Source organism: Prunus mume, linkage group LG3 (genome assembly GCF_029339155.1).
Source record: "Prunus mume cultivar Tortuosa linkage group LG3, ASM2933915v1, whole genome shotgun sequence".
Classification (NCBI taxonomy): Eukaryota; Viridiplantae; Streptophyta; class Magnoliopsida; order Rosales; family Rosaceae; genus Prunus; species Prunus mume.
Genome location: NC_142700.1, coordinates 28,401,143 through 28,428,856, shown reverse-complemented (window position 1 = coordinate 28,428,856; position 27,714 = coordinate 28,401,143). Strand labels below are relative to the sequence as shown.

General features: G+C 35.7%; 4 protein-coding genes and 1 pseudogene across 6 annotated transcripts; 2 read left to right on the top strand and 3 right to left on the bottom strand.

Annotated features, from left to right (window-relative positions):
- The first annotated feature begins 1,891 nt into the window (after nt 1-1,891).
- Nucleotides 1,892-8,270, top strand: LOC103329005 (gamma aminobutyrate transaminase 3, chloroplastic). Its single transcript, XM_008231436.2, has 19 exons — nt 1,892-2,074; nt 3,135-3,274; nt 3,496-3,580; nt 3,729-3,801; nt 4,229-4,326; nt 4,591-4,683; nt 5,074-5,147; nt 5,241-5,279; nt 5,355-5,443; nt 5,520-5,596; nt 5,685-5,759; nt 6,216-6,263; nt 6,359-6,442; nt 6,534-6,621; nt 6,692-6,770; nt 7,229-7,319; nt 7,418-7,496; nt 7,812-7,927; nt 8,077-8,270. Exons 1-19 carry the CDS (start codon nt 2,033-2,035, stop codon nt 8,149-8,151), a joined length of 1,545 nt encoding a protein of 514 aa, XP_008229658.2. The 5' UTR covers nt 1,892-2,032; the 3' UTR covers nt 8,152-8,270.
- A 159-nt stretch (nt 8,271-8,429) lies between these two features.
- Nucleotides 8,430-9,133, bottom strand: LOC103329006 (uncharacterized). The gene is made up of 2 exons (XM_008231437.3): nt 8,894-9,133; nt 8,430-8,733 (listed from the first exon to the last, which is right to left on the bottom strand). The coding sequence occupies exons 1-2, from the start codon at nt 8,987-8,989 to the stop codon at nt 8,620-8,622; spliced, it is 210 nt and encodes a 69-aa protein (XP_008229659.1). The 5' UTR covers nt 8,990-9,133; the 3' UTR covers nt 8,430-8,619.
- Nucleotides 9,134-9,633: 500 nt separating this feature from the next.
- LOC103329007 (glycine cleavage system H protein 2, mitochondrial-like) lies at nt 9,634-10,594 on the bottom strand. Its single transcript, XM_016793906.2, has 3 exons — nt 10,409-10,594; nt 10,043-10,308; nt 9,634-9,949 (listed from the first exon to the last, which is right to left on the bottom strand). Exons 1-3 carry the CDS (start codon nt 10,485-10,487, stop codon nt 9,803-9,805), a joined length of 492 nt encoding a protein of 163 aa, XP_016649392.2. The 5' UTR covers nt 10,488-10,594; the 3' UTR covers nt 9,634-9,802.
- Nucleotides 10,595-15,153: 4,559 nt separating this feature from the next.
- LOC148919309 (uncharacterized) lies at nt 15,154-23,131 on the top strand. 2 transcript variants are annotated; one of them, XM_089048243.1, is made up of 7 exons: nt 15,154-15,283; nt 17,751-17,866; nt 18,031-21,280; nt 21,374-21,616; nt 21,776-21,934; nt 22,111-22,269; nt 22,521-23,131. In XM_089048243.1, the coding sequence occupies exons 4-7, from the start codon at nt 21,386-21,388 to the stop codon at nt 22,755-22,757; spliced, it is 786 nt and encodes a 261-aa protein (XP_088904369.1). In that variant the 5' UTR covers nt 15,154-15,283; nt 17,751-17,866; nt 18,031-21,280; nt 21,374-21,385; the 3' UTR covers nt 22,758-23,131. Both variants share the same exon structure in this region; 1 of them encodes a protein (XP_088904369.1).
- A 435-nt stretch (nt 23,132-23,566) lies between these two features.
- On the bottom strand, nt 23,567-27,375 carry LOC148919308 (uncharacterized; annotated as a pseudogene). Its single transcript, XR_016125638.1, has 4 exons — nt 24,973-27,375; nt 24,434-24,657; nt 24,171-24,348; nt 23,567-24,086 (listed from the first exon to the last, which is right to left on the bottom strand). The product of XR_016125638.1 is annotated as an uncharacterized LOC148919308 (transcript).
- Nucleotides 27,376-27,714: the final 339 nt, after the last annotated feature.

Below are 27,714 nucleotides of genomic sequence, written 5' to 3'. Positions count from 1 at the left end.
CCTACTTTTGCATATTAACAACTCACAATATTCTATCAACTATTTTTTGTGATATTTGGACATGCGCATTAAAAATATGAATTTAAAATAAGAGTAGGGTTGTTTGCCTCCGTAAAATCAAGGAGGAGCTCCTATACTTTGCATTACACATTTCAGTATGAGTTGGTTTTGCAATACTTCCATTCTTACCATGTAAGTATGAGCTTTTATATTCCTGTTAATAGCAGTGATAGTGTGACATGTGTGCATAATTTTTTTATTTTTATTTTTTGCTTTTTTTATGAATTATTTTTGCATATGTGACAAACTGTGATTTGCATAAAGTAGTATCTCCTAAAAAAAAGTGTAATTCTAATTTTTAATAATTGTAAATGTACAAGTTTCAATTGGTGGATGTTGCAGCATTTAATGTAGTTTAATATACAGAGAGATATTGTGCGAACTTCTCCAATAATAGACCTTTTCATCACTGGCGAATCCAGAAATTTTTTAGCGAATGTGCAATATTGACTAAGTATGAAAATGATTTTTTGGAATAATCATTTTCTCAAGATAATTTTTGGCGGCTTTTATTCCTTATACATCAAATAAGAAAACTTGATTTTATGGAATTTTAGTATGAAGTATATATTGACTTAATGAGCCATCATTTTTAGCCTAAATCGTATTTTGCACTAAAACCGAATTTTCATATTTTGATTTGGCGGGAATTTGATTTTCTAGTATTTTTATTTGAATCCAAATGGGGGGTACTTCCTTATTTACATTGTAAACTTAAGTAAATGGAGTAATATAAAAATAAATAAAAGTAAAAAAAACAAAGACATTTACTTAAATGTTGAAAATGAAAATAAGGTAATTTGTACACCAGTTGAGCAAATGGGCAATTTGAAGCACCTACAATGATTTTTCCGGTGAAGGGAGGTGCAGCTGCACCTCCTTGCGCCTTAATAGATCCGCCTCTGCTTTTCACCCCCCACACGCATGGTAGAATTCAATTCTCACTTCTCTTCTTTTGAAAGATGAAAATGACGGGTTTTTTCTATGAAGATGAGAATGACATGTCATTTAGATGTGAACGCAGAAGACTTTGATTTTAAGCTATGTTTAATAGTAGCAAATGATTCTTTTTTGCCTTTTTATTTATTTTGGTGGGAAAGCAATCCCACATTTGGGGAGTTGGAGAAAATAGAGTATTCCACTTTCTTGCTCCACTTGCATGTAAATGAAGGGAGATTCTTTAATAAATATTTTATGTTAAGAAGTAGTTATATATTTTTAATTTCGGATGCATCCAAATTTACAAATATGTAGCTAATTTTTAACTTAAATACTTATTAAATAAATATTGAAGTCCCGTTTGATTCATGGAAAATGAGACTTAGGAATGAGAAATCAATTGGTTTTCCATGTTTGGTAAGTTCATATATGGGAAATTGTTGTTTGGCCCATGAGAAAGTAAGGAGGAAAGTGAAGCCAGTCCCAACTTGAATTTTGTTTTCCCTCCTCATGATTAAGTTTAGGAAAATGAGTCAACATTATATACACATTTTTCATGACCATTTTGTTCTCATTAACAATTTAGAATTACAATATATCATTAGATGTATTTTTTTTAATTTGATTTAGTATGGGTATAATTAAAAATTTATACAAACTTTGTTTTTCATTCATACTTAAAATAAACATGGGAAAGGAAATAAAATGGTATCTCCCAAAGATTAACAAACGTGGGATAGGAATCTTCCACTTCTACGCCAAAATGACATGTGAAATAATTTCCCCTTAAATCCATCCCGCGAACCAAACGGGGCCTGAGGGAAAATAATGGGCAATGTGGTAAATGAAGCGTATTTAGACATATTTGGCCAGTCATTTTCATCATTGTCGTCACACTCAACAGTTTTAATTTCCCCAAATAAATCAAGTATAGAAGAAACCAAGGTAGGTTCTGTCACTGAGAGTCTTAGTCTCTGTCCACTACAAAAGCTCTCTACTTGCTTGTTTTGTTGTAGATAAAGAGAGCAAAAAGATGGGTTTTAATCGTCTTCTTGGATCCAATCTCAGAACCCAGGTATCAAATCTCAAATACACATTTGGGTTTGTGTTTGTTTTCTGATTGCTTTATTCAGTATTTGTTATGGAAAACTACACTTTGAAACTGAAGTTACCAGCGTATGAATACTTTGTGCATTTGGTTTTGGATCATTTCATTCAGTTCATCATCTTAGAGTTTTGATAAATTTTCAATATTTTGGCTTTGATCAGTTTGTTGATACTTTCCTTCCTAAAGTCTTCGCTCCTTTGCGGAAATGTTGGAAAAGATAAAACTTCAATTGCCCTTTGGACTTTTCTTCTAATTTGTATGACTTTCATGTCTTATCCGAATCCTTGAAACTTTGTATTTCTTGCTCGGTTTGTGGATCAACGTTTGTTTAAATTGTTCTTTAATCATCTTTCTTTCCTTATCAAAACCATAAAAAAAGGCGAAGGTGAGATGCACCAGTTCACAAATTGCATTTAAACTTTTTGACGTTCTGTTTGGTTGCTGAGAAAATGTTGGGAAAAGTAAGGACTTCAGTTCAGTATCTCCAACAAGTTTTAATTTTCCAATTGCTATTATACACAAGGTTTTCTACCGTAGAAGATTGCAACAAACTACCCCCCTTGTTTTCTTGGTGACTTTGTTACAGTTTTATCACTGGCTATGTCTTTTATTTTTGTATTTATTATGTTATATGAATATATTTCCTCCATTTTGGTTTTGCATGATCAGTTCTGAAAGCCATTTTGTTGCTAAATGTTGTAAACAAAAAGAGATCAAATTTTCAGTTTTAAGTATACGGAAACCAGGAAAATAGTAGGAAGCATGGTAGAACTAATTGTACCAGCTGATATGACCTTTGTCTCATAAAGTGTTCGTTAATGTGGTCAAAGTAAAAAAATTTATTATTACTACTTCCTTGTTGATGCTGAGAGATGGCCTTCACCTTGAAGATTTATTTTTCTAATAAAATAATGGCCCCATTCGTGATGATGAGTTTTGTACATATGATTACACACACACACACACACACACACACAACTTATTGGAGAAATTTTGTAATTAATATATCCGTCTTTCTTATTTACAGCTTCGTTCATGTACAAAATATATTGCTGCTTCTAGAAGTCCACAGGAGCATCTCTTTCTGGTTCCCTTTCTGTCCAGGTCCTACAGTACAGGGTCACCTTTGCAAAAGGAAGAACCAATAACTGATGAGAAAGTTCTAGGGTAGGTGGTCTTTTACACTTAATTATCCACACTTCAACCTCCCTCTGTGTGCACACTTATTTGTATATGATAATGCATTTTTTCATGCATGTGTATCTTATTTGTGATTTTGCATCTGCACTGTACTAGTAGTGTACTTGTGTAATAGCCTAGACATTTGCATGTGTGCACAAGAGATTCCAATCTAATATGTACTTAATTGTTGACACATACTAACTCAGGTTCAAGGGGCATGATATGCTTGCGCCCTTCACAGCTGGGTGGCAGAGTGCTGATTTGCATCCTCTGATTATAGAAAAGTCTGAGGTAAACTTCTTAGTTGTGTCCTTGAATTGGCCTAACATTGTCTCTGTGAAAATAGAAGTAGCTCAGGTGCACAATCATTGTATGTGCTTCCTTATTTTCAAAGCTGATTTTTTTGAAGTCAAGTAACAGAGTTGATTTTTGATTTCAGGGTAGCTATGTTTATGACATCAATGGGAAGAAGTATCTTGATGCTCTTGCTGGTCTATGGTGCACAGCATTAGGTAAAAGATTTGCTTCCCATTACTATTTCTTTCTCAGCTTGAATGTGTTGCTTTGTCCTTATTATCCTGCTTCTTAAGACTGTTTCTTAGATTTTTATATTACTGGGTCACTTGAAACAGCCACAATTACCTCACAAAAAGTACTGAATATCTCTCCAACTGCATTTCTCATCATTATGTTTCTTGCACACCCTGCTTTTGAATAAGACTATTTGCACTGGTCACCTTTGACCTCCTTTATCACCAAGTATAGATCCTAAGCTACCCCTACTATCTCACTTATAGCTTTGCCTGGCCTCACTATTGTAAGTTAGTTATGTTTATTTGTCAAAAAATAGGTGTGTTGAAGAAATTTGCGAAGTCATCTACGTTCATGTGTATATGTGAAAGCACTTGAATTCATATTGTTTAATATTGAAATTTGCAGGTGGAAATGAACCTCGCCTAGTTGCTGCTGCAACTCAACAGTTGAATACCTTGCCATTTTACCACTCCTTTTGGAATCGTACTACTAAACCATCTTTGGTATTCATATTTTTTCATAACTTCCTTGTTTTTATATGTAAATTTGCAAATTTCGATTACTACTGCTGCTACATGCATGTCATGTCATTTCTAAGTTTAAGCTAGAAATGTAAGGAATTTTGTTGTATTATTTAGAAAAACCTTGCTTCATATCTTTGCTCCCTATTACACTGTTGCTATATATGTTGTACGTGCCAGATAGTTCAATGGATACCTTCTTAAGATACTTGCCTGTGATATTAAGTAACAAACTTTATTTTACAGGACTTGGCAAAAGAACTTCTAGAATCTTTTACAGCTACAAAAATGGCAAAAGCCTTCTTTACAAATAGTGGATCCGAAGCCAATGATACTCAGGTTTGATTAGTTTCTATGAGAATATTTATTTAAATACAGTTTCCAATTTATATAAGATGGAAAAGTGAATTTATCCCGTTACATGATAACAATGATGTTGCATTTCTATCATGATTGCTGAGAGAATAGCATTTATCAATTAATACAATGTATGGGGATAAAATAACCGAAGTGAAGGATAATTCAAAACTTGAAAATCTTATGAACACCCCAAGTTTTGAAGATGTTTCAGTTGCCTGAATACCAAGTCCTCTGAATTTAACTAGTGGAATTGCATTGTTTGGTCAGGAGTTCAAGGAATGATATTAAAGCAATCAATGACCAGTTTGTCTATATGTTAGAACTCTATACATAATGTCTTTATATTTACTTGAAATATTTGCTTTGTAGGTGAAGCTAGTTTGGTATTATAATAATGCACTTGGGCGCCCGGATAAAAAGAAATTCATAGCTCGTCACAAATCGTATTTTCAACTTACTCAACTCATTTTGTTTTCTCTTTATTTCCTCTAGTCATTGTACCCAAGTCCTTTAATATTATCTTTGCATCCTGACAGGTACCATGGTTCAACTTTAATAGCCGCAAGCCTTTCTGGGTAGGATAAATATTCTAGTGAATTTCTAAGGAAAGATCACCCTTCAGTGCATTGACTCTAAATTTCTTTTCACAGCCTTACAGCTTTGCATAAAAAATTTGATCTTCCAGTTCCATTTGTATTGCACACCGACTGCCCACATTATTGGCGCTATCACCTTCCAGGTCTATTTTTACACTGGTCTAATCTTAGAGATTTATTTTGACCAATTTATTGATAGCTTGATAATGGATATGCCAGGTGAGACAGAGGAGGAGTTCTCTACCAGATTGGCCAATAACTTGGAGAATCTTATCCTCAAAGAGGGACCAGACACAGTGAGTTATTCAAATATCATTTCTGGAATCCTTCTAGAAATGCAGAGGAGACTTTGTGTTTGTGACATGGTATGTTTGTTACTTTCAGATTGCTGCGTTCATTGCCGAACCTGTCATGGGAGCAGGAGGTGTGATACTTCCCCCTGCAACTTATTTTGAGAAGGTGAGCTTTAGTGATAAAAAAAAAAGCTTGAAATAAATCCAAATTTTCATGCTCAGATTCTCACCTTGTAAGCATGAAAGACCAGTTTGATAACACAGCTCCTGCTACGGGCTCCTCTCAGACATTGTTTCTATAAGTTGTCAATGTATGTCTTGGTTGTTCTCTTTTTCTGGGTTTTTTACATCTGTTGTTTCTCTGTTAATACAAATCGTTTCTTTTCCAACCAAAAAAAAAAAAAAAAAAAAAAGGAAAAAGTTTTTAATGTATTTATGCATTGATATGGTTTTGAAGCACAAGATCCAGACTTAATATATATGAAATCTGTATGTTAAGGATAAAAGGCTCGCATGTTCTGCTTGGGTGTTGCTTTATTTCAGCGTGGCGGTTGGTGCTAATAAGAAAAAAGGAAACTTAAAAAGATCTTTGTAATGGACAAGCATTTCCTGTTTGATGCAGGTTCAAGCTGTTGTGAAGAAATATGACATTCTATTTATTGCTGATGAGGTATATGTTATACTTTTCTTTAATGTAACCTGATGTTTTGAGTAAGCTTTATATGTTGCTTGTTAAGCTTATGTTTTATTTGTTTACTTTTTAAGGTAATCTGTGCATTTGGAAGGCTTGGGACAATGTATGGGTGTGACAAATACAACATCAAACCCGACCTTGTATCTGTAGCAAAGGTAAAATGAGATTATCTACGAATACAGAGCTACTCGCTCACATCCCATGACAATATTCATTTTCTCATCACTGTGGTGTTGGATGTCCCAGGCACTTTCTTCTGCTTATATGCCAATAGGTGCTGTTCTTGTGAGTCCAGAAGTTTCAGATGTCATACACTCTCAAAGCAACAAGCTTGGTATGTTGGTAACTAATCATATTCCATGAAAAGTTATTATTCTTGAGTGACACGATTTCTTTTGTGCCAGGTACTTTTTCTCATGGGTTTACATATTCTGGACACCCTGTATCCTGTGCGGTTGCAATTGAAGCACTCAAGATCTACAAGTATGTTCTTATTTGCTCAACCCAAAATATTTGAAAGCAAAGGTGTCTTGGTTCCAACTTCCAAGGATTCAAACCAATTAGGTTCAGAATCCGGAGGAAACAGGATTGATCTCATACTGACTAAATCAACAATCTCTGTAGTGAACCCTGTAACTTATCTGAAAGAAAAAGAGTAGGGTATAAAAGAGATGACTCTGGATCATCCAGTTTCACTTTGATGCTTCAAGGGTTTCTACCATCAGCATCTTATTAAAAAATGGACCAATTTCAATTAGCTAAGTTGCACTTTGATTGATATAAATTATCTTTGATTGGCCTGCCTATGGTGGCATGACTTGTGTTAGAAATTTAGATCTCTGCTTATAGAGCTCGGTGGTCCACTGCAGCCCAGCTTACTTCAACCTGCTTTTGTTTTTATTTTTTTACTACTGAACAATAACCATTTCATGTGTTTGTAGGGAACGAAATATTGCTGATCAAGTAAACAGCATTTCGCCAAGGTTTCAAGATGGCATAAAAGCCTTCTCTGATAGTCGCATTATAGGGGAGGTAAGTCTTGTTACAGAGAGTTTTTACACTTTATAGGTCAGCAAGAGAAATAACAATCACTAAGATATTTACATGGTATTCCTTGTGTCGTTATGCAGATACGGGGAACTGGATTGATCCTTGGTACAGAATTTACAGACAACAAGTCACCTAATGATCTATTCCCTCCGGAATGGGGTAAGTCCCGTCTTTCTTTATATCGAAGGAAAATGAAGTAGACTTCATCTAGTATGAATATGTTTGGCTTTTCTGGGAAACCTATCAAGGAACCAGTCAAGCAGGTCTAAACCTCATGGGGCTGGTGTGGAGGGAGGATGCGTATAATGGTCTAATTGTGTGCTAACCGGCTTTTTATTTTGTGATATCTGCCTGGTCATTCATTGGTGTGGTGGCCAGAAGGTATTGTTTCTGTTATATTATAGGTTCTGTTTATGGCCAAACAAATTCTTCCTTGTTTTTCTTGCTGATGCTCTTTGATGATATTCATCACAGGTGTAGGTGCATATTTTGGAGCCCAATGTGAGAAGCATGGAATGTTAGTACGAGTTTCCGGCGATAGTATAATGATGTCTCCGCCATTTATCATGACTCCTAATGAGGTTGACGAGGTAGGCACATTCCTCAATCTGTTCCAATCTCCCTTAAAATGGAGCAACACTTGTCTCATTTTTATATGAAATGCTTGCTTAAATCACATCCAAGGTTTGAAGAAGCTTGAAGAACATGCTAACTAGAACCTGTTTTTTTATATTTCCAGTTAATAAGCAAATATGGGAAAGCACTGAAGGATACTGAAAACTGGGTGAAGGAGCTCAAGTCTAAGCAGAAATAATTTGTAAATGCATTAGCCGATGATGGTGAAAAATATGTACACTTCATGTAAAGCAAAGACGGTTCCTTTTTGTGTCTTGTGAGATGAATGGTATCTGAATAAAGCATCTTTTAACATTATGTTGGTGTAGGATTTCTGTCTCTTGTTTTAATTATTTACATTTTAATGAACTATTATTTTACCTATTTGTTTCTTTAAAATTGAAACTAATGATTTATAAGCTGCAAATTACATGAAACAGAGGTGACCCAAATTCAAATTTGGTACACAAACTGAAATCAACATGAACAACAATTTCTGAGCATTATTTCTAAATTATAATTTCCATTTTACAACGCGTTCATCGACATATCCTCAAACCAAAAGGGCCTTTGTAATCAAAATGCAATCTTATAATAATTTGCAAATTGGTGGGATTGGAAGTAGAAGGGCAGCAGCACCTTTGAAAACGTCCAAGAAGCTTTGTCTTCAACCTTTGGCTTGTTTTTCAGCTTTTCTTCTGGACCGTTTTTCCCTGGAGCTTGGAGATGGCTTGTATCCAACAATCTCGTTATCTTTCTCGTCCAAGTCCCTAAAAGATTTCTACACATAATTTTATATAATAAAAAAACCCAAAATCTCATAAAGTAACGAACAAACAACATATTAAGATATATATTTGACCCAAAAAAGATTTATAAAAAAAAAAAAGAAGAAGAAAAGAAAGAACATAATATTAAAGAGTTATTGGATAAAAGGGTACCTCGCTGAGCTCAGCAAAGCTCACAGCATAGAAGGTAACAGCTGCAGCAGCTACAATCCCCAGAACTGGAAGAGCTATCTGCTGTATCCCATTCATATTTCTCTTTACCTCACAATTCTCTCCTTCGTTGCTTCTTTCTAAATTTTAAAGAATATCTTCTTGGTGGATAAGGTGCATCCTTTCCAGGTGTGTTTTCAACGGTGGATATAAGAACAACTCAGTGGACCACTCAAGCTACTAGAGTCAAGTTTAGCCCAACCATTCATTTTGTTAAGCATTCTCTTCGCACAGCCCACTTGTTGAGCTGCTGCCACTGGGCCATTTGTATCCATGTTCTTCAAAACATTGGACTAAGATTGTTTCATACTACCAAACTCAGTTCATGTTTTGATTTAAACTACGGATTGGAGAGAGATTCGAACTCGGGTGGAAAGCCGCTGACACGCTACCCTAACAACTAGCCTAACCCTATGAAACTCTAAAACACTGTAACTCTAACATCAGTAATCCTTTGCCATTTACCAGAGGAACTGACCATATGCTTAGTAATTTTTTTTTTTAAATGAAGCAGAGCTATATACACATTTACTTACAACGCCTATACCTATACACTCTAGAAAGTACCAATTTAATATGAACTAAACAACCACAACAGACCTAATTAGGCAATTCAAGTAGCACTTTGCTAACATTTAAGGTTGTAATGTCAAAATTGGCAAAATCTGTTTTAAACTGCAAAATGAAGGTAAAACAAGTAATCCTATTTGATGATCAAGATGCAACTTCAGCGTACTTTCAGGTTTGATACGCAGAAAGGTTCCAACCAAGGTTTTCCCTGATCAATAAGAAGAGGATAAAAAAAAGACAGCATCCTTGTACACAAAAAGAAGAAGAAAGAAAAACCCTTTCCTAAGTGTCTTTATGTTTTGTAATGTTTGGGATCTTCTTCTTCACATACTCAGAGTACTCATCAGGATCCATCAGATTATTGAGCTCATCCCTACTGCTCATCTCCACCTTCATGATCCATCCTTTTTCATACGGGCTCCCATTGATCTAAACCATCCCAATTACCAGACAGAAATTAACAAAGCAAGATTAATTACACTTATAATCAATGAAATTAGCATAATGTTAATTAATTCTTACCAAACCTGGAGAGCTAAGAAGCTCTTTGTTCACTTCAACTATGCTGCCAGAGACAGGAGAGTTAATGTCTGAGGAGGCCTTGACACTCTCAACACTCCCAACAATGGTCCCTTGTGCAACAGCAACACCAACATCAGGCAGCTCCACATATATAACATCACCCAAATGTTCCTGAGCATGGTCTGTGATTCCCACACTAGCCAACTTCCCTTCATCTTCAACCTTAGCCCACTCATGGGACTTTGCAAACTTCAAACCCTCCACAGCTACATTAGACACAGGACATAAATCTTAGAATTCATTTGAAAATTATGAGACTTTGCGAAGATAAATCATGAATTTTGAGACTAGGGTTTTCAGAATTACCAGAAGAAAAGCCTCCACAGGGAACAGAGACCCTCAAAGACAAAGCAGCTCTTGTTGACCAAACCCTAGTCAATGCCATGTCTCTCTTTGTCAGGGTGTGTTACCTCAACCTGGTACTTGCAGCCCTCACTTCTCAGTGATCACAGGTGGTTTTATGGTAATTTGGAATGTGGCTGAGTGCTGTCAGTTTTGAGTTCTATGCTTCCCAGACCAAGAGGACACCTGTGCAGGAAATCTTGTGTGGAGGGCTGACGTGTCAACTATTGGTGATGGGATCACTAATGGCTCCATCCACTGCCATGATTTAGGTGGTAAAAATCTTAAGATAAAGGGATAAATGATTTTAATCAATTCGGCAACAAATCTCTTGTCATTGCCATAGTCTTACTTTTATTTGAATGTGAATGCGGAGAACGAGAATCTCTGAAGAGGAAGAAGAATAAGAAGACATTTGAGAAAGAAATCTTTGAAATTGGAGAATGTGTTCATTGAAATTTTTTCAAATTAACAACAGCTAAAATTCAATAAATTTCAGAAATTAATATTCAATTAGTCAAACATTCCCTATAGGAAGATTCACTGATATATCCAATACAGTAGCCTAAATTATAAAAATATAAAATGGACTTTAGAAACACACTCAAAACTCATTTACTACATAATAAAAAGACTTCCAACTTATTATAAATTACAAAACTGTCATTGATTTATTAAAACAAGCTCAATCCCAAAATCTCATAAAAAAATTCAAAACACTCGATAGGGCATCAAAGTAATTTAATAATCAAAATTAAATTCAATAGGACCAGCTGTCAGTTTTGAGTTTTTTTTATTTTTTATTTTTTATTTTTTATAAAAATTAAATGACGTAGAGTTTATCATCATTAATGCTAAGAATGAGTATACTTCATTTATATATAAAAAATTCAAATTAACAACAGCTAAAATTTGATAAAATGCAGAAATTAATATTCAATTAGTCAAACATTCATTATATACATGTTTGTTTCTGATCAATGACCAATTAGGACAGCCGTCTTTCTTCTGATAAATCGGCCAAATTATGAATAGGTGTAGTTGGTTTACCTGGTTCCAATCCAACTTAGAAGTCCAAACCAACTAGTCAAAGGTGGTGCTTGGCCGGCTATGATGTAGACTTCTACTCCAACAATTCTAGTCTCTGTTTTCTGGCCGCATGTTTTCCCATTCCAAATATTTTCCAAAAGTTCAAATGCTTTATATAAATTCAAATTACGATCCTATATTTTTCTAACTTAATTTTGCCTAAAAGTTTTCATTAGTATTACTGGCCAACTTTCTTTAAAGCCTTAAATGTTAAAATGGTGTTTTACTCACGTGGTTAATTTAGTCTTTGTGTTTTCAATTTGGCCGATTTAGTCCTTGTGTTTTATTCACTTGGTCAATCTTGTCAATTCTATTAAATTACTATTAAAAAAATTCATAAATATTATTTAAACTAATAAAAACTCTCTAATTATTTATAAATAAAAAAAACCAGAAAGTCTCAATTTAAAAATGAAAAACCTTTTTAACAACAAAACAGTTGACTGATTAAATCGAAAATGTAAAAAAAAAAATATATATATATATATATATATATATATCCAAAAAACAACGCAGCTATGAGGTGGGGAATGGAAGATGTACAGGGGGAAGGAGGGATTGATGAGAGAGAGAGAGAGAGAGAGAGAATCGGGCAGTGGCTTGAGAGAAGAAGAGTTATTTTTATTAATTCACTATTTAAACTGAACTTAAATTTTTAGAACAATTACAAATTTTATTTATTAATTTTTAAAACTTTGATGAATTGTTTTAACGGCAATGTAACGGATTAGACAAAAATAGTTAACGGAATAAAACATAAGAACTAAATCAGTTAAATTAAAAACACATAGATTAAACTGACTAAATGGGTAAAACACAAAGATCATTTCTACATTTAAGCCTTCTTTAAAACAACCATTTACTTTGAAGTAGGTGGAGTTTGGATCATAAGAAGATCGTTCCATCGAATCCTAGCACATGGTAATGTCCCTAATTAACAATGTGTGCTTTTATTGCTCTTGATTTGTTCTTCCAAAATGTAATAAGAAAATCATATTGCAATTAGTTTTCATATGCATAATAAACCCATTTCGTATAATTCTTCCAAAGCTAACATGCTATTGTCTTAGAAAGTTGAAGCCGAAAGGTTAAAGCTTTAAGATGCATTTGTCATTTTCAAAGTACTTGTTTTCTGCACATCTTTGTTTGTTTCTGATTGACTATACCTAAACCAAACATTTCCATATGCAAATAACGTCTGTCAAACCAAACAGCTAGGCAAGAAATCCAAATAACACGATTCCACTAGCTATACCTTCTTCAACATATGTTCATAAAATAAAAATTCCACGTATATTCGTGTTTGGAGCGATTTTTCTGTTTGGCTGCTGTATACGGCAACACACTTACATTGATGGATTACATGTGAGATTGGGTTGGATCAAATTACAAAAAGTCCGTTCTTTGTAAAGACGATCACACAACTATATGATCCGAAGTGTCGAATATAAGAATTTATATTTACATTAGATGAACATAAATAAAAATATTTTATATTATCAACCTATAAGTCTCATATTCATATCATAATTTGGATTCATTGAAGGGGTCTAAAAAGAGAAACATATATGGTAGACCAAGCACCTAAAATTTGTATAGGACCCGTTGAAGAAAGTGGAAAAGGTGCTGAACAGACCAAGCAAACCCACAAGCCAAATTGGAAATTTTATTTATTAAAGCTAATAAACAATGATGCCAAAGGGGAGGAGAAAGCAAAATGTCTTCATCGACTAAAGAAAGACAGAGTTGTCATGTTGGCACGCCTAGATGGGCGGTTTGGTCGGTCGCCTCTGGCCGCCACCCTCAGACCAAAAAGCCACCATTTTTTTTTTTCCTTGCATGGCAATGACCAATTAAACCTCATTTATGTCTTATTTCTCACAACTAGCATTCTTGGGATTCAGAAATTCACTCGATCAAAAGAAAAGGAGAGACAATGAGAAATTGTTGTAGCAATTTCATGTTACGCATTTACAGCATCAGTTGAGAATGTAGTTGATAAGTGAAAGAGAAAACAAATGAATTTACTTCCAACTATTGAGTAAAGAGTTTGTAGTTTAAAGTAGTTAAGAACATTCACTTATGCACCAAATGATGTATCAAATTCAATCTAGGAGCCTAATATGCATAAGACATATCCAGAAAATCCGAAAATCGAACTAACTAAGATGATGAAAGATATAGAAAATTGAGTCGATTCCAACTAATGTACCAGATATATAGATTACCCAGCTCTAACTAAAATTTAGGAGCCTAATATACAGAGCATTCACAATAGGCTTCCTAAACCACCTTCTTAGACAAATTTTAGGGAGGAATTGTAAAAATTCAACTCCAACCATGCTCCCTATCCACCTTCTAAAAGAGTTGATAAGTCTCGAGTAAAAAGTTTGTAATTTAAAGTAGTTAACAACATTCACTTATGCATCAAATAATATACCAAACTCCATCGAGGAGCCTAATATGCATAAGACAGAAACAGAAAAATCGAAAAGTGAGACTAACTAAGATGATGAAAGATATAGAAAGTTGGGTCGATTCCTACTAATGTACCAGATATATAGATTCCCCTACTCTAACTAAAATCTAGAAGCATAATATACATAAGACCCTATCATCACTGGTGGATCCATAATTTTTTTTGCGAATGTGTAATTTTGAAAGGCTAAAAACTCTTTGTGGATTGAACATCTAAGACTTTTTACCTAAATTGACCTTAGGTCCTTTCATGCATTCATATCATACATGAAAAATTATTTTATGTAAAAATATTGACTAATTATGAAAAATTATTTTTCGGAATAATCATTTTCTCAAAATAATTTTTAGTGGCTTTTATTCCTTACACATCAAATAAGAAAACTTGATTTTATGGGATTTTAGTATGAAATATATATTGACTTAATGAGATATCATTTTTAGCATAAATTGTATTTTGCACTAAAACCGATTTTTCATATTTTGATTTGGTGGAAAATTGATTTTCTAGTATTTTTATTTGAATCCAAATGGAGGGTACTTCCTTATTTACATTGTAAACTTAAGTAAATCGAGTAAAATAAAATAAATGAAAGTAAAAGAACATAGACATTTACTTAAATGCTGAAAATGGAAATAAGATAATATGCACCACTACTAGCTGAGAAAGATGGCACTAAGACCTACAATCGCTTTTTTCTACTATCAGTATTGAAATTATCACAATATATTTCTCTACTTAAATCTCATTTCTTATTCCTAAGCCTAATATTCTGTATCGACAACATGGATTTTCAAATCAATAGGTTTCAAATCTACAGATTTGAAATAGATGAAGAAAAAAAATTCCACCAGATTTGAAAATCCAAAATATATATTTAATTATCTTTAAAATCCAAAATATGCCAAAAAAACAAGAAGAAAATAAAATGAAAATCCATATAGATTTTTTTCACCATAATATTATGTCTTTGGTTGGCATTGTAATTAAAATGAAATCGGAAGGCAAGAGTTGCGAATACAGCAAAGTTGCTACTGTCCGATTGAAAATAGACGGCCCCACCTTACTGCTCCATGGCACTACGGTGGACCCCACTGCCTCCTCACTCATATTTATATACTTGGAATCTCTCCCTCTCTCTATAGCTCCTCCTCTGCCTTTTCGTCACCAGCTCAGCTCCTAATCACTCCCGTTTTTCGTTTTCGTGTTTCGAAAAAACAATAAAAACGCTTCACAGAAATCTGAGGGAAAAACCAATCAGCTTTTATCAGGCAAGCGATCAATCTTTCCTTATGCTCTGTCTTTTCTATTTGTATGTATGCATGCTCTGTTTTTCTAACTTGGTTTTCATTCTTTGAATTTGAACTGTTTTCTGTTCCTCTGTGTTTCATGCTTTACTGAATGGCCTAGTGTTCTGTTTCTGCTTATTATTATTTTTTATTTTATACATGGTGATGTGATCAAGCATCAGGCTGTGATCTTTCTGTGATAATGTTATCTGCCATCTGGGTTTTATTTAAATGTGGTTGAAAATTGAGATTTTGTGATTTTGGATGACCAATTCATATGAGAAATTCCTGTGTTTCTGATTTCAAAGTTTGAGTCTTTGAACTCTTTGGACAAAACCCATCTCAATGATCATAATTCTTTCAGCATCTGTTTGCTGGTTTGCTGATCTTTGGTCATTTTCTGCTTCGTCTTCATTCCTTCTAATTTACTGTTTTCGAAGGCTTTGAAACAATCTCATCCCATCACTTTGATCACAATTGTTTCACCTTCATTCCATTTGCTGATCCTTTGGTCTTTGATCATTTTTTTTTTCTGTTTCATCTTCTTTCTGTTTTCACTTGATGATCAGTGAAATGAAAGCTGAAGGAAGTTCATCTGTGATGCAAATCTTGAACTAGAGAGTCAAGAGGCAATAAACCCAATTGGGTTATTCTTTTGGTTTGACCAGTCTATATGGCTTTGAGATCTTTGTAGAACCAGAATTCAATCCCTAGATAAAATATTTCGGTTTTATTTATTTATGTATTTGTTTATTTGCTCGGGCGTGTTGGGTGGAAGAGATTTCATTCGTCAAAAGCTGTTTAGATCGCTATTTAAGATTAATAAAGCATGAATTTATTGGTAATTTAATATATTTGATGTTTTGTTTACTTGGATACCAGCTCTTAAATTGATTTTTGCTTTTTTATTTTATTTTAGTAAAAGTTTTTTTGGTTTTTGTTTTAATATATGAAATGTTAATGAATTAGTAACTGCAAAAATAAGATGCTATGCATATTGTGTTATCAAAGTTGATCTTAATGATTAACCTTAATTAGTGGCCTTATTTTTCTGCATTTGTCAGTTGAATGATAATTGATGTGCCTTTTTTATGTTTGTCTTTGTGTCTAATTATGGAGCCAAAGATGGCGATGAAGGCTCTCTCAAAAATCTAAAATAGGGAAAAGAAACTTAAGAAAGAAAATGATGGCAAAGTTACCTGTCCAAGCACCTTTAACTTTGAAAGAATCTTTTTTTTAATTATTATTTATAATTATCCTTTTTTCTTCTTCTTTCTTTTTGGTCATAAACTTAGAAATGGACTGCCAATAGGGTCTAGGCTAGTGGAAAATGGCTCTTTATTTGCAGACCATTGGTCTTGGCTCAAACCCCACGATACTTAGAGTGTCCTGAAAACCTCATTCCCTTGGTAAATTAGACTATCGCTTGTATTAAAATAAAAATAAAAACTTAGAAAGGAACTTAAGAAAGATGGGGACTTGTGATTTGTACAATCAAATAAAAATTGAAGGATGGAATGCCCATCTTAGTTGCGGGCTCCACCCACTATGCTTCACTTTTTGTGTATTAGCAACCAACGGTCCAGATGTCACTAGAGATTCAAAGATGTAGCTTTTTTTTTTCCTTTTTTTCCTTTTTTTTTTTTCCAATTTTTAATCCATGAAAATGATGCCACATCTGTATTAAAAATGAAATTCTTAGAAGATGGAGTTGAAAGACCTTGTCTTTGTGTGTAACAACTTAGCTTGAATGAGGAATTTTGGGGCCTAGAGACTGTATGGTTCCACATGAAATCATCACATGATTGATCATCCTCACTAGTTAAGTGACAAATATGGCAGGCAGTCAGCAGGTGATATTAAATCCATCAAATTCTAATTCTTCAAAGAATGTGATCAACCCTAATTTACAATTAAATTAAGATTTTTCCCTGTGATTTTAATAATCTAATCTCCAATTGATTTGAAGAAAAAAAAAATCAAATGTTTTTATTATCTAATAATTTATTTTTTTCTTGGCCAGTAGAAATCTAGAAATAATTGCATTAACATAAATGAAAGAATAAAATATGTGCCATGATACTGATGGGCCACCACAATGATTTATGGTGGGTACCCACTTTGGGTGCCACGTCAGGTGGGTTGTCTTTGTCCGGCACGCAGTTTAATTGCTTATACCCACAGCTAATCCGGAATGGAATGACAGAATTACCCTCGTAGCTTACCTTCTTTGTTAAGAAATGTCTTTGTCATCTCATCTCATGTGTCTATTTATCTAATCACATTTTATTGTTGCAAAGGCTTCACGTAAAAGAATTTTCCAAGAAAAAGGCAGTCTAGTTATTAAGATGATTCTTTTTTTCTTTTTTTTCCTTTTTTGAGAAGTCTGCATTATTGTAATAAGTTGATAACATAATAAAGTGGATGATGAAGTCTTTGTAAATCACAGAGACGCAAGTGGAGTAGGTCAAAATTAGGTGCAATATGGAAGAAACACAAGTGAGCTCAGAAATCCCAGTGAAGGCATTTGAGGATGCCGAAACAACAAATGCCGAAGCAATCAAGGTAGCTGCAATATTTTGTTCTGTAATTTAAACCCTTTTCTTTGCTAATTTTTTCAGACATTGATTAATCTGCAATCATTCACGTTAAGTCCTTCATGGGATCATTTGATTTTGTAAAGTTTTTTAAATAGATGTTGAATGTTGATTACGGTGGTCGTAATGCAGGTATCGAATGGGGACTTGCCACCGGTAGAACATGAAGGAAAGAAAGAAGAAGAGGAAGCAACTTTTGATGGAGAGTTCATAAAAGTTGAGAGGGAATCACTAGATGTGAAGGATGGTTCTCATGCTGCTGAACCAGCATTGGTGGAGGACAAGCCATCGGTTATTGAGAGAAGCTCAAGCAATTCAAGCAGAGAATTGCTGGAAGCCCGGGAGAAGGTGAGTGACCTTGAGCTTGAAATTGAAAGGTTGGCTGGTGTGTTGAAACATTCGGAATCAGAGAATTCTGAGCTGAAGAATGAGGTCTTGCTTACAAAAGAAAAGCTGGAAGAAAGTGGAAAGAAGTATGAAGAGCTTGGACTCAGTCATAACAAATTGCAAGAGCAAATTGTTGAATCTGAGGAGAAATACAGTTCACAGCTCAATGTTTTGCAAGAGACGTTGCAAGCTCAGGAAGAAAAGCACAAGGATCTGGTTGGGGTGAAGGAAGCATTTGATGGTCTCAGCCTTGAGCTTGAAAGCTCAAGAAAGAGGTTGCAGGAACTTGAGCAAGAGCTGCATAGTTCTGCCGGTGAGGCACAAAAGTTTGAGGAGCTGCACAAGCAAAGTGGTTCACATGCTGAAACCGAGACAAAGAGGGCCTTGGAGTTTGAGAAACTGCTTGAAGTGGCAAAATTGAGTGCAAAAGAGATGGAAGATCAGATGGCTTGCATACAAGAAGAACTCAAAGGCTTGTATGAAAAGATTGCTGAGGATGAAAAAGTCAAAGAAGCACTCAACTCTACTGTGCTGAACTTTCTGCTGTCCAAGAAGAGCTTGCTCTATCAAAGTCCCAAGGTGTGGATTTGGAGCAGAAACTCTCTGCCAAGGAAGCTCTTATAAATGAACTGACTGAAGAATTGGGCCTGAAAAAGGCCTCAGAATCTCAAGTCAAGGAAGATATTTCTGCTCTTGAAAATTTGTTTGCGTCGACTAAAGAAGATCTTGATGCAAAGGTTTCTGAATTGGAAGAAATCAAGTTGAAGCTGCAGGAGGAGTTGAGCGCCAAGGAATTGGTTGAAGCTGCACAAAAAACTCACGAGGAAGAGTCCTTAGTTGTACAGGAGAAATTGGCAATAGTAACCAAAGAAAAAGAAGCTCTGGAAGCAGCTGTGGCAGATCTCACTGGTAATGTACAGCTGACGAAGGATTTGTGCAGTGATCTTGAAGAAAAATTGAAGATTTCAGAAGAGAATTTTGGCAAAACAGATGCTCTTTTGTCTCAAGCTTTGTCAAACAACACAGAGCTTGAACAGAAGTTGAAGTCGCTGGAAGAGCTCCATAATGAAGCAGGAGCTTCTTTTGCAACTGCTACTCAAAAGAATCTTGAGCTTGAGGGTATTATTCAATCTTCAAATGCAGCAGCAGAAGAGGCAAAATTGCAACTGAGAGGGCTTGAGATGCGCTTTATAGCAGCAGAACAAAAGAATGCAGAGCTTGAGCAACAGGTAAATGTGGTAGAGCTGAACAGAGGAATTGCTGAAGGTGGTCTGGAAGAACTCTCCGAAAAATTATCTGCACTCAGTACTACATTGGCCGAGGTTGAGGAAGAAAAGAAACAGCTGAATGGTCAGGTGCAAGAGTACCAGGAGAAGATAAGCCACCTGGAATCTTCCTTAGACCAGTCATCTTTGCAGAATTCAGAGCTTCAGGAGGAATTGAAGATTGCCACAGAGAAATGTGTTGAACATGAGGGCCGGGCCAGTACACACCATCAGCGAAGCTTGGAACTTGAAGATTTATTCCAACAATCTCATACCAAAGCGGAGGATACTGGAAAAAGGTGAGTGAGCTGGAGTTGTTACTTGAAACAGAGAAGTTCAGAATCCAAGAACTTGAGGAACAAATAAGTGCATTGGAAAAGAAATGTCTGGATGCAGAAGCAGATTCAAAGAATTACTCCAACAAGATATCTGAACTTTCTTCTGAACTTGAGGCATTCCAAGCAAGAACATCTAGCCTTGAAGTTGCACTGCAAGCGGCCAATAAAAAGGAAAGGGAGTTAACAGAAGCCTTGAATGTTGCTACAGAAGAGAAGACAAGGTTAGAGGATGCATCAAACAATTCCAGTGAGAAGCTTTCTGAAGTAGAAAATCTATTGGAAGTCTTGAGGAATGAATTGAATCTAACTCAAGGGAAATTGGAAAACATTGAAAATGATCTCAAGGAGGCTGGAATCAGAGAAGGCGAGGTCATAGTGAAACTCAAGTCTGCCGAGGAGCAACTGGAGCAGCAAGGCAAAGTAATAGAGCAAACAATATCCAGAAACTCAGAACTTGAAGCACTACATGAATCCCTAGTGAGGGATTCAGAGATCAAACTCCAGGAAGCAATAGGAAGCTTCACTAACAGGGATGCTGAGGCAAATTCTCTGCTTGAGAAACTGAAGATTCTTGAAGATCAGGTGAAGGTTTATGAAGAGCAGGTTGCCGAAGCAGCAGAAAAATATGCGTCATTGAAAGAAGAACTGGATAACAGCTTGACTAAATTGGCTTCTTCGGAAAGTACTAATGAAGAACTCAGTAAACAGATCTTGGAAGCAAAAAACAAAGCTTCTCAGTCCCTCTCAGAAAACGAACTGTTAGTTGACACAAATGTTCAGCTGAAAAGCAAGATTGATGAACTACAGGAATTGTTGAACTCTGCTCTATCTGAAAAAGAAGCCACTACAAAAGAGCTTGTTGCCCATAAGAGCACAGTTGAAGAATTAACAGATCAGCACTCAAGGGCCTGTGACCTTCATTCGTCTGCTGAAGCCCGCGTTGTGGAAGCCGAAACCAAGTTGCAAGAAGCCATTCAGAGATTCAGTCAAAGAGATTTGGAAGCTAAAGACTTGCTTGAGAAGCTAGATGCTCAAGAAGGCCAAATAAAATTGTATGAAGACAAGGCTCAAGAAACATCTTCAGTTTCTGAAACCAGAAAAGCAGAGCTGGAAGAGACTCTCTTGAAGCTGAAGCATCTGGAGAGTATTGTTGAGGAACTGCAAACCAAGTTAGCTCACTTTGAAGAAGAGAGCAGAAAACTAGCTGAGGCAAACATAAAACTTACAGAGGAAGTGTCCATATATGAGTCCAAACTGAGTGATGTAGAAGCAAAAAATTTTACTGCCCTTGCTGAGAAGGAAGAGACAGTTGAACAACTTCAGGCTTCAAAAAAGACTATAGAAGATTTAACGGAGCAGCTTTCTTCAGAAGGGCAGAAACTACAATCTCAGGTGTGAATCAAACTTTTTGTGATTATTAAGCTGATATTATATGATGCTTTCCTGTCCCCATATATGCTCTATAACTACGTATTTTTGCTACAGATATCTTCAGTTATGGATGAGAACAGCCTGCTTAATGAATTGAATCAAAATATTAAGAAGGAACTCCAGCATGTGATATCCCAGCTCGAAGAACAACTCAAGGAGCACAAAGCAGGGGAAGATGCCTTAAAATCTGAGGTTGAAAATCTCAAGGCTGAGATTGCTGAGAAATCTTTGTTAGAGAAGTCTCTCAAGGAGCTTGAAGAGCAATTGGTGAAAACTGAAGCTCAACTGAAACAAGAGGTAGAACATCATCAGTTTCAATAAAAAGGAAATCTAGAGAATAAGCTCTTATTCTGCATTCTTTAATTTTTCTTTTTCTGCATGGCGGGTGGGGGTGGTGGAGGAAAGGGGTGCATTCATCTTTTAAGGATTTTTTCTGACTCAGACAATGAACTGTAGGTTGAAAGCGTTAAGTCAGCTGCAGCTGAAAGAGAGGCAGAGTTGACTTCAAAATTGGAGGATCATGCACATAAAGTCCATGACAGAGATTTATTAAATGAACAAGTTGTAAAACTTCAGAGCGAGATACATATTGCTCAGGCCACTGTTGCTGAAAAGGTAAGGCACCGGTATTATTTAAGATTTCTTTTACTTCAACTGTATGATGGTGAATAAGTTCAAAGTTAAGAACTGTGGACTGTTCATATCAATAGTAGCATCATGCATTTCTAAATTGCAGACTTTTAATATTAACGTTTTGTAAATGATCCGTGTTTTAATTCCCTACTCAACAGAAAGAAGCAGATTCTCAAAAGGATCTGGAACGAGAGGCATCATTGAAGCATTCTCTTGAAGAACTTGAAGCTAAGAATAAAGAAATCACTCTTCTAGAGAAGCAAGTCAAAGACCTTGAGCAAAAATTGCAGCTAGCCGATGCCAAATTAACAGAAAGGGTTTGTCTATACCAATTTCCCTACTCACTTTATATATTCTACTACGGTACAAAATGCAAACACATTACACACAAATTATGCATGCTGTACGCTTGTTCGAAAGTAGTTGTCAAATTTTTAGGACTTTACTGTGCTAAAAACTGTGGGAAATGAAGACGTCAAACCATACTAAAAGGATTTCAACTTACTAGAATCATGAAGCTTATTCCATCAAACAATTGTTTAAAAGATATGTTTAAATCATGTTGCAGGGTGATGCCAATGTAGCCGGATTGGAAGTGAAATCTAGGGACATTGGATCAACAATTGCAACTCCATCAAAAAGGAAGAGTAAGAAAAAGTCAGAGGCAGCACTTGCTCAAACTTCATCATCTTCAGAGATCCATACTCATACTGCTGAGGCTTCCCCTCTGATGAGCATTAAGTTCATTGTGGGAGTGGCTGTGGTGTCTGCCATCATTGGCATCATTCTCGGGAAACGATACTAGATTTGCTACTGTGGTTTTTGGTTTTGCCCCTCAGGTGTTGGTGATATTTTTTTTTCTTTAATTGTTTCGGTTGGTATAAATTATGCACAGAAGATTGAAGGCTTGGTTTTTGTGCTTTCAAGCTTAGTTTTTGAGGTTGTTGGTCAGGGAATTTATTTTAATGCCTATACCCTTGCCTGTTTGCAAAGCAAAACGTAGTTGAATCATGTATTATTAAAGTTTGTATTTAGTTTTTGGATTGGGTTGCAGATGCTTTCACAAATATTTACAGCTGTACATGCGTGTCTGAAAACTTGTATGTTTACAGCTTGTTCTCTTTATGAGTTTATTGATAGGCTGTAAGGCCGATATTTGGCAAGTCCCCCATCTAAAAATCAGTGTGTGCAAAGCTGTGTTATGAGTTGGTCGAGGAGCCTCTACAAAACATATTTCTCCTGATGAAACAAAAAGGAAAAAAAAAATTCCGGGGCCAAAGAGAAAAAGAAAGTAAAAATAAGCTCAAGTAAACGTTATGCGAATTGCCTTGAAGATTTGAAAATAGACAGTTTGATCATTGAAAAAACTTCGTAGGGGAATGCAGTTTTCTATCTAAATGCTCAACTCTGTCAGTTTTCTATCTAAATGCTTAACTAGGTTTTCAAATAACACAAAACTAATTTTATTGCTTCAAGTAATAATTCATCTCTAAACTAAAATTTCACATATCATCGTGAACTTATGGTTCGTTTCATCTATAAGCACGTTGATGTTGAATTAATTCAGAGAAAATTTGAATATTTGACCATTTTTCATGTTGAATTCAGAGAAAATTTGAAGGTATAACAAAATGTTATACGCAGCGTTGGCACTTTCCATTTTGTTAGTCACGTGCAAATTATAAATATGATTACATTTACAAGGGCATATCTGAAAGTACAAAAACTTCAGCATTCTAGGTTGTTAGTTGCAAAACCCTATTTTTCTTCCATGAAAGCTACCTACATGTAATTGTCTGCTGCAGGAACTTGCTGAACCCATCCACATCTGTGGAGGCTGAGCCATGATGTATTTTTTTTCTTAGCATTAGCAATAGCATCTTGGGGTTCCACCACCTCTGCAGTAATGCCATGAAAAGAATATTATCTTTCGGAATCGAGCAGTATTTCTGGACATACTACTTTGTTACAGTACCTTGCTCGTCTAGGTACTTGAAGAAAGTGAAGGAGTGATTATAGTGGACTCAAAAAATGATTTGTGTCATTGCATTCCGTCGTACCGGCTTACAACATCGTGTTCAACATTCCCCTTTAACCAATTTAAATCCGATAAAGATCTCGTTGTCATCAAACCCTGTGCATCAACCGACATTCTAGTTCAACTCAAGACCAAAAAAAATTAATATTCATAATTCATAATCCATACAAACTTAGTTACCTGAACCCAAATCTTCAGCTTCATCAACTGAAAGTTCTAAAAGCCTTGTGTTACCAGAGGGGGGATCAAGTGACATCCAATCAGGATTTTCATTGTCTTCTAGGGGCATTTCCGTCTCAGTCACCCAGTCTTCGACAATGCTATTTATTGCAAATGATATAGGACCCACATCTTCCTTCTTTGTGCTTAGTGCTTTAGAAGAAAGCAATTAGCAAAAGAGTTATTTTCTTTTACCAAAGAAAATTTGGAAAATACCAATATACAGAACCTATTGTTTCTACTTACTTTTGTTTTAGTTTCAGGTTGTATTGAACAAAAACAAGATCAATAAGCCGTTGACATTCTAAGCTGTTCCTCGTCTTGTGCAACAGTTCAAAAGGAATTTGATTCTCCTGACCTTGAACTATGCTGCAAGTTTGACTGAGAATACGAATTGCCAAGCGAGCAAGGTTTGGGCAACTACTACCATATGTCGACCACCATTCAGCTTAGGCAAACAGAACGTTTAAAGAAATTAGCTGAAAGATGCCATAAGATCCAAACTCTATGCAGCACAACTTCAAAAAAGGGGGCTCATACCAAAATCTAATTTAACACCAGAATGACTGACATAGGCAATACTCTGGGCGCTTTTTTTAGCATTTTATCACATTTATCATTCTATTATTTTATTTTATTTTATTTTATTTTTAAAGAAGAAGTTAAAATATGGTTTGATCACCTTTCGTCTGTATGTTTAGCCAACTAAATAAAGAAATCCTGTCACCCAAAATAACAATGCACTCTAATGAAAGATCCTCACCAGGAAGTAGATTGTCTCTAGCTCGAACTGCCAAATTCCTCCCCAAATCTCCAACAGCATTTTTGTACAAATTTATCTCTTTGATAACTTCATCTTGGACTTTTATATCAGGAACCAAACTCTCTATGCAGTCAAATATCCTTGATATGATCTCATTATGCAAGTCTCCTTTGACACTATAGAAAAACTTGGGATTAAGGTAAAAACCTGCAGCATGAAGAGGAAGATGCCATAACTTTTTCCACCTGTAATCGATAATATCCCAGTAGACCATGTATTCTTCTCTCTTGACAAGTTCTCTTTTGATTGTTTCTTTTGCTCGATATATTCCTGCAAACACATATCCCATTGCTGCCCTCTTCTGGCTACCAACAATTCTCAAAACTCGCAAAAGTGGGTTTGTTAAATGTGTGACCAAAATGCACGATGACCAAAATGAGTGATTGCTTAATATATCTAGCACTGCTGATCCTTCTGGTGTTTTGGAGTAGGGGCAGCACATCCATTCTTTTGAAGTAACCATAGACTGCAAATTAAATTTAAGGTCAGCCATTTGCTTCAATGTCATAAAGTTTGTAGCAAACCTAGTTACTCCCAGCCTCACAATGTCATTACCAAAAGTATACCTTCTCATCATATTCAAAATGACAACATGTTTGTAGATAAATCTTGTAACAGATCTAGCCTGTTCAATTACAGAATTTATCCACTCAACTTTTCCAAAATCCTCAAGGATCAAATCTATGGAAGTGGCAGCACAGGGAGACCAGTACAGGGTAGGGAATGTATCCATCAACCTCTTCCCAGCAACAGCAAATTGCTCTTCAGTATTTGTAATGACTTGCAAAACATGCCCAACTCCAACTTCTTCCACCACTTCCTTAAGAAACTCGAATAAAGCATCTGGGGAAAAAATAAAGTAGGAAGCATCCATAGATTTCAGATAGATTGTTCCTTCAGGGCATTGCACTGCAAAATTTAGCAAAGTTTTACCCTTCTCAGAACTCCATTGGTTGACTAAAAGGGAACAACCAGTCCTTGCCTAAGTTTCCATGTGTTGATGAATATCACTCTTCACCTCTCCAACTGCATTCTTCAATATCCAACCCCTAAGGTCATCATATGAAGGTGCTATAGTCCCCTTTCCCCGAGAGGCAATAGCATCAATCATTGGCTGGAAATAAACCGAGTTCTTCACCACGTCCAGGGGAGCCTGAATTTCATATAAAAACCGCCCTATTGCCATATGAATTTGTTGATTGCCGACCTCTTTCACCTCATAATTATTGTCGACAGTTCCAGCATTGGCAGCCCCCACAGCACTTTCACCTCTCACCCTCTTCCTTGCACTCACATTTGTATTACTTATGCCAACTTCTTCATTTTCCAACCAATATGAGTTGGGAAAACCAGTTGATCTCCCTTGGGTGTCTTCAGAAAAAGCACTACCTACTGCAATAGGAATAGGAGCTGAAACGTTACTCAATTTCGTAACGCCATCAACAGAACCAGAACCAGTATCTGCAGAAGAAGTTCCACCCCTCCACCTCACTCTTCTATCCACACTCATTCCAGCATCTTCTTCTTGATTCACCGAAAAATTCAATTTGGGCACTCCAGCTGATCTATGCATTGCAGCATTACTCCTATAAGAATTGTCTACTTCAAGGGGTACATTAGTCAGATTACCACTCAACCCAACTCCATTCCCACTCATTCCAACATCTTCTTCTTGATTCACAAGCGAATTCGAATCGGGTCCTACCATCAATTTGCACTCCCCATTTTCAGCAAATGAATTGTCTAATTCACTAGGACTGTGATGTGGGTTTGCAACAATTTGACTCTTCCTGTGCCTAAACGCTGCAATCCCATTATCTAAACTCTGTAACATGGAAATACGAACATCTGGTGGGGTTTGGTCACAAGTAGGACCATTGCCCTTTCGACCAGCAAGGTGGGATTTAAGCCTGTTAATTCCACCACCCTGAAACACTTTGCCACAATATATGCACTTCTTCAGCTCAGCCTTAACTCCACTGGGCTGGTCTTTGATGAAAAGTTGGCAGTGTTTCCATGCTGGGTCTTGTTTGTGTGGAGAGACAGCGACAGGCTCAAAACCCTCTAGAGATATCATCCTAATAAACTTTATGATCAATCAATCAATCGCTACCCAGAATGCTTCATGCAATATATAAACTGAGAAATATGTTACATTTGGCAAAAGAATTCGAAAGAGAAGAAGGAGACGATAAACTTACTTGTCTTGGTAATTTATGTCAGTCTTCGGAGGCTTTTGGGAAACGCAGAGGAGAGAGAAAGAGGGCTTTGTGTTTTGTTTTGTTTAGAGAGAGAGACCCAAGCGTGCGGGCTTTTGATGGATTTTGGTGTTAACATAGAGGTCAACCGGTTGTGAAGTTGTGATTTTCATTTTTTTAAGGGCGTTTCAGCGTAATTAGTAAGTAATAAATGCATAATTTATTAAAAATTCATTTACATTTTATATATAAATGTAGGGCTGGCATTTTAGACTGAAAAATTGGAAAACTTAAAAATACCTATAGACATAGATTTTATCATATCTAAACCAACCTATCAAAAACCGAATAATACGCGCTTTATAGAACCGATCGTAATATGAGGTTATGCGATTGCAGCTGTATATCCAAATAATGTGGTATACTACAAACCGCAATATATTTAATTAATTATTAAAATAAATACTTATAATTATTTAATATT